The sequence below is a fragment of the Cryptomeria japonica genome, chromosome 3 (assembly GCF_030272615.1).
Source record: "Cryptomeria japonica chromosome 3, Sugi_1.0, whole genome shotgun sequence".
NCBI lineage: Eukaryota > Viridiplantae > Streptophyta > Pinopsida > Cupressales > Cupressaceae > Cryptomeria > Cryptomeria japonica.
The window spans coordinates 342,365,619-342,372,877 of NC_081407.1; the positions used below are offsets into that span (position 1 = coordinate 342,365,619).

A 7,259-nucleotide genomic window follows, 5' to 3' on the forward strand; every position below is an offset into this window, starting at 1 on the left:
TCCCTTTTTATTTTGATCATGAACTATAAACTCTTTTGAATGCATTTAATAAGTGCATCGGGACGATGCACAGATTAAGGGGGGGAGGATGTCACAACCCTCCTTTATCACCCTTTTTTTTGTTTTAAATTACAAAACTCTACTTATATTCTTTGGATGAATTATTGAATGAATATTGTAAGGGAATAAAAAAAAAATAATAATAATAATAAATCCCACACACATGGAAAATGCATATATATTTTAAATTAGTTACTTAATTTCCCTCACATTAAGGCACATGTTGTAGGAGGAATAAGAAGCTTCTAGAGGCTTCTCCACCTCCTTGCATGTAACTCCTCCCACTAAGCCCAATTAATTTGCATGGAGGCCAAATTGGGAGAGAATCTCATTTTTTTTAATTTAAAATTAGGTAGTGGGAATTTGAAATTTGCTTTATAAAATAGGTACAAGTTTCAAAAGAAAAGCTAGCTATTCCATAAGAAAATTCTGCAATTTCTCCTTTGTAGTCCATTTTTCATTTGCAGCCAAGGTTTTGTTGGGAGGATTTCTCTTCAATTTGGAGGATCAAGGAAGACTCTACACCATTTTTGCAAGCATCCAGGTTCCTTCAAGCTTAGTTTGTGCATCTTGTTCTTGTTGTAGATTAGATTAGATTATTTTATGGAAAAGAAATTCATTCGTGAAATTAGTTTCAGACTTTGATAAGAATTAGATTAAAATGTTTTAAATTGTTTATTCATTGTTTGGATTCTTGATTTGGAAAATAAATTGTTGATTCATTATTCAGATTTTGATAAAATTTAGTTCAGATTTGGAGTAGATTAAAATGTTTGATAGAAAGAAAAATAAATTTGTTGATTCATTGTTTCAAACTTTGATAAAATTTAGTTTTAATTTTGGAGTAGAATAGAACAAATTGTTGATTATTAGTTTCAGATTCTTGATAAGGAAGTAGATTAAATTTGCTTGACAAAGAATTAGATTCACTGTTTTTTTAAAAAAAAAAAAATAATAATGTAATATTAAATCTAGATCCAGATTTAAATTGTTCCTCTTATTCTTTTTGATTCTTGCTAAGAAGAACCATCTTTCATCTCTCTGGTTATTGTTATCCAAATCTCATTTAAGGAGTATTCTTATTATTATTTTCTTTTTGAAACTCTCTGTGGATTGAACAAAGAGCTCACTGAAATTACCAGTCGAATAAATCCTCCTGGACTCTGAGAATAACCCTGGAAACAAACCAATTTCCTGAGAAGTCTGAGAACAACTCCCTTCCTGTAATGGCTGGATAAATCTTTCTCTCTCTCTCTGTGATTCAGATAAAAATATATATATATACATTAAAAGTCTGGTTTCTGTAAGGAGACAAACCAAGAAATGCTCAGTTATTTCACCTGTTCTTACCTTCTTAAATAAAAATTATCCTTTGTAAAGAATTTGAAACCATATATATATATATATAAATATATATATATATATATATATTTATATATATATATATATGTATATATTTATAATCCTAATGTCAATTTACAAATATTAATGTTGCATTATCAATCACTGCATTCGGCACAGACCCCAAAAATATCCGCACGTACGCACAGACCCGAAAATAACCGCGTGTACGCGGAGCGGCGTTACCGAAAACCGGCAGGGTTAGTGGTACCCCCCACTACCCTGCGGTCACTACAAGTGGCCGCAGGGGAGTGGAGGGGACCACGTGGCCCCGCCAACCCCTACGGGCCTGCATATGCAGGACCGCAGGGAGTGACGGGACCCGTGGTCCCCACCCCCTGGTTTTATATATATATTAATAAAACGAGATTGCCGTAGGAATTTTCGATGGAAGTTTTAACATTCGATTTAACATTTAATTATTTTTGTGTATCGTTTTAAATTAAAATTAAATTAATTTCTTTTCCATGTACATTTGTTTAGTTAAATTTAATTTCCTTAAAATTAACAAGAGTTGAATTCAATGTATTATTTCAATTCCTTAGAGAAATGAATGGATTATTTGACCCATAATTTTTGGAGATAAGTAAAGTCTCATTATTATTCAATTTGGTCACTCATGAGAAATTTGTAACCTTATAACTAATTAAGTCTTGCGATAGAGAAAACATTTCTGCATTTTGAATATAAATGACGTTACTTTTGCATTGCATTATGATTAATTCGTATTTTTCATGCAATTACTCGTAAGTTCGCAATTATCATTACCATGCCAATACATGTATTAATCCAATTAATTGTAGAATAATGATATTCTTTGTTCAATAGTATTTAAGGTTTAAATTATGTACATCCATTTCATAATTATATTCAAGTATGATGTTAGTTTAGAAAACTAAACAAATGGAGTTGGAAAACTAAAACTAGCAGCGTTCGGTATATACGGTGCCTCTGGGTCACGCTTACGGGTAATGCCGTCGTGTTGAACTACTGCACTTAACGCCTAATAAAGCTGCATTAACGACGTCTGTGGCATCGTCCCTATAAATCGTCGGGGAGTAATAAGGGACATTTGGAAGTTAAAAATCCAAGGGGCGGGTAATCCCTCTTGGATCGATAATTTAATAAGATAACTTTCAATTGAATTCCACATCCGTTGAGATAAACCATAGTAAACCCTCTTAGGGATGGTCAAGTTAAGAGCTCTCGTGAAATTTACTTTATTTATTTATTTATTTATTCACCTCGAAGGGATATTGGTGATTGAAATTGGGTGACGCTCATGATAAGAATTAGGTTCTAGTTATTTTGTTTAGGCCACAAGCAATAGGCCATCTTGAGCCTTCGCTTAAGTGCTACCTTCGTGGGTAGCAACCGCAGAGAAACTGTCTGGGACACTGACCCTAGAAAGGGTTGCGTACCCACAAAAATCAGTTTACATCAAACCATAGATTAGAAGATAGAACTACATACTTTACGCCTTGATCCCACGCCGAAGTGGGTATGTAGGCAGTCTTGGGACGGAGTTGTCCCTCGTACTCAGGCGTTCGTGGGTGGGGTCTAGGCTTGGTTGAGTAAGAATCCTAATTGAAAGATAAGATAATCAAACTTAATTCAATGCATACTCGGAAGGAATCCCGTATGGATTCGCTTGACTTCCCGAGGCTTTAAGCCAAATTCCGAGGCGGAATTCAAGCTTGTGTTATTTTTCTTATTACTCCTAAGGACGACGACCTCGGTGCATTCTTGTTAGAAGAATGTAGTACTTAGTGAGTGGCTCAGGACCCGAATGGTCCCGATGAGTCTAAGTCTCTGGCCAGAGCATCTCCTATCCCGTTTGGATAGATGCCTACCCCGTATGGGTAGATGCCTATCCCGTATTGGATAGATGGAATTTACGTCCCGTATGGACAATTGCCTAACCCGTATGGTTAGAAGCTCATCCCGAATGGATGATTGCCCAATCCTATTTGGATGGATGCCCAGAGTATGCAATTGAATAAAACATAATAAAAGAAAAAAAAAAAAAAATACTCAATTTTGTTGGGTTAATTTTGGTGGGTTATTACAAAATTAGCTTGCTCTTTTGAGTCATTGTTTGAGCTGATGCAACTGTACAATTGACCATTATGGTGATATAGTGTCTCATGACATCCGAAAGAAGAAAATAAAAACCATTGCAATTAAAAATGGTAAACAATTGAATAGCTAAAAATTGTTCTTATCTTCTACATTTTATCTATGTTTTTTTTTATTTTAGATACATGGACTTCTCAACCCCATTCAAAAACTTTGATGTAATAATTATAAATTAGAATATATAATATTTACTTATAATATTTTTTTGTAATTTACTAATAATTCAAAATTTAATACAACTAAATAAAAACATAACAACTCAAACTTTAAAATTATCCACAAACCATCAAACACAAGATTTATTAAAAAAAAATAAAAATTATTAATGACACAAATTATAAAAAATTGTAATATATTAAATAAATTGAACATAACTCTCAAATATTCAACAATACATTAAAAATTTAAAAAAATAATAATAAAATTTGAAACAATGACTACAACTAATAATATGTCAATTTTCTTTAAAAAAAAACTTACCAAAAATAATAATAAAATTTGAAAAAATGACTACAACTAAATATGTCAATTTTCTTAAAAAAAACTTACCAAAAATAATAATAAAATTTGAAAAAATGACTACAACTAAATATGTCAATTTTCTTAAAAAAAACTTACCTAATGAAATCCATCTCCCTATTATTGTAAATTTTGACCGTCAATTTCGTTCCAGGGGTAAATACAGTTGAGTGATCATTAAATTTAATGGCCTCTTTGAATGACTCTGTTCTTTCAAGGGGCTTTCCACATTATAAATTCTCCTGAAAACTCATTAACGGCAGAGGGACTTTAGCGATGGGAAAATTATGCTTGAGCCTGTTTTCTGCAGTTACAGTGTTTATTCAACTGAAGAGTAGTGGCGTTGCAGTGGAAGCTGGAGATACTCTTTCGTTGGGCGCCTCGCTTACTGAAAATCAGACAATAATCTCAAAGAATGGCACATTTGAATTGGGATTCTTCAGCCCAAATGGAAGCAACTGGTATGTTGGCATCTGGTATGCCCAAATACCAGAGAAGACGTATGTTTGGGTGGCTAACAGAGAGACTACCGCTAGAAACCGATCTGGCGTTCTGAAGCTTTCGAGTGAAGGTGATCTGGTATTGTTCGATGCACAGAGCGTATCTATTTGGTCAGTCAACGCAACAAACAAGGCGTCCCGGGCAGTGATATTGGATTCTGGTAATTTTCTGATTCTAAGCAATGGCAATAAATCTGAAACTGTTTGGCAGAGTTTCGACAATCCTGTAGATACCTTGTTGCCTGGGATGAGGTTCGGTGGACAACAAAAGCTAGTCTCTTGGAAAAACTCATTGGATCCTTCTCCTGGGCTTTTTTCCTTACACAAGGATCCATCTGGGGCCAAACAATTGGTGCTGACATGGAACAACTCTGTACAGTATTGGGAGACTGGGACTTGGGATGGCAAATTTTACAGTGGAATTCCAGAAATTGCAGACAGACGTCTCATCAATATCAGCGTTGAAAGTAATAGCTCAGGTTGGTTTCAAACCTATACGTTGGTTCCTCCCTTCTATGCTCTCCTACGTATCGTCGTGACTAAGTTCGGACAAGTGCAAGAATATTATTTCGATGGCAATCGTTGGTGCATGTTCTGGTCTGTGCCCAGAGATGCATGCGCCGTATATGGTCCCTGTGGTGCGTACGGAACCTGTGACTCCAGAAATCTTCGGCCCTGCAGCTGCAGGGAAGGCTTCAAACCCAGAGACGATCATGCCTGGCTCTCGCAAGATTGGGCTTCCAGTGGCTGTACTCGGCAGAACCCATTAAATTGCAGCAATGACCGATTCCTCGACCTTGGTGTAACTTTGCCGAATGATTACGCTTCCTCATACCCTGCACCAACAAAGAAAGATTGCCAAAAAGCATGCCTCCACAACTGCTCGTGCAACGCGTTTAGTTTCAATCCGCCTTCAGGGCCCTGCCTAATCTGGTCCGGAGATTTGCTAAACATGCTCAACTCTGCTCCATCAATTACCAATTCAAATGTCTTCATTCGGGTAAGTACCAGTCAACTTTCTAAGAAACGCAAAACCACAATTCCTGTGGGCGTAGTGCTTGGTATTGTTGGTGCACTCACCGTTGCTCTGAGTATCTCTTCAGTTTTAGTTTGGCGGAGGCATAAGCTACGATCAATGGACGGGCGTGCAGATTCCTCGGACTCTTTTCTCAGACTGTTTAGCTACAAGGAATTGAAAATTGCAACAAGGAATTTTAGGTCCATGTTGGGGAGCGGAGGATTCGGGTCAGTGTTCAAAGGCTGTCTACCAGATGGTAGAGTTGTTGCCGTAAAAAAAATGATGGGGTCAAGACAAGATGAGAAGCAATTCCGAGCAGAAGTACGTTCTCTAGGGAACATACATCATGTGAATCTGGTCAGGCTTCAGGGGTTTTGTGCAGAAGGATGGAGACGGCTACTGGTTTATGATTACATGCCCAACGGTTCTCTAAATTCCTTACTGTTCACCAGTGATTCCAAAAGTAAACGGGAGGTACTTGACTGGAAGACCCGATTTGAGATCGCATTAGGCACTGCAAGAGGGTTACTTTATCTCCATGAAGAATGCCGAGATTGCATCATTCACTGCGATGTTAAGCCCGAAAACATTCTGCTGGATGGTGATTTGTCACCGAAATTGGCCGATTTTGGGTTGGCAAAGCTGGTGGGTAGAGATTTTAGCCGTGTGCTGACCACAACAAGAGGAACGAGAGGGTACTTGGCTCCAGAGTGGATCTCCGGTCTTCCCATAACTCCCAAGGTTGATGTCTACAGTTTTGGTATGACGCTCTTGGAAATCATTTCAGGACGAAGAAATCTAGACTTCAACATGCAAGATTCAAGTAAGTTTTACTTTCCCACATGGGCTGCAACTCAAATTTACCAGGCGAAAATGGTTAATATTGTGGAGGAGGGTGTTGCAGAGGAGGCAAACATGGGAGAGGTAAAAAGAGCATGTGTTGTAGCGTTGTTGTGCATTCAAGAGGGCGAGGAAGTAAGGCCAAGCATGAGGGAAGTGGTGCAGATGTTGGAAGGGATGACGGAACTTCAAACTCCACATATTCCGAGCTCTGTGTTTAGGCCAGCACACCGAAGTGACACAAGCAGCTACAATGATAGTACTAGTTAGAATAATGTAAGGGGATTATGCATTCTAAGATGTAGAGGCAGATTATCGAAGCTTAAACGTTAGTTAACTATACCTTGTATATCTATTTCAATAAATTTATGTATGCGAGTATTTTATGTAATAGAGATTAAATGTAATAAATAAAGTCTATAATTTTAATTTTTCTTTTAAATTTCTAAATAATAAATAGAATTATATCTATTTTACAATTATACTTTTTGATGAAGGTATATTTTTGTTTTTATAATGTATTTATTTTAAAAATATTATGTTTAAGTTGAGAATGTGAACTTTAACTGTCATCTGATCATTGGTTTCTTTTGTCTCTTCATTTCTTTGTTGTCTCTTCATATTTGAAGAGTTGAACATTTGTATAAAAAGATGAGTGCAGATACACATGTGTATGTGAGAAATAATGAATAAAGATATTACCCTATTTTTTCGTGGATGTATCCTTTAATGGTGAACTACGTAATTCGCTATGTTATGTGTCTATTTCGATTGTCTTTGTT

General features: G+C 36.4%; 1 protein-coding gene across 1 annotated transcript; it reads left to right on the forward strand.

Annotated features, from left to right (window-relative positions):
* Positions 1-4,327: 4,327 nt before the first annotated feature.
* Positions 4,328-6,906, forward strand: LOC131029387 (G-type lectin S-receptor-like serine/threonine-protein kinase At2g19130). The gene has a single exon (XM_057959853.2). It carries the CDS (start codon positions 4,396-4,398, stop codon positions 6,745-6,747), a length of 2,352 nt encoding a protein of 783 aa, XP_057815836.1. The 5' UTR covers positions 4,328-4,395; the 3' UTR covers positions 6,748-6,906.
* The last annotated feature ends 353 nt before the right edge of the window (positions 6,907-7,259 follow it).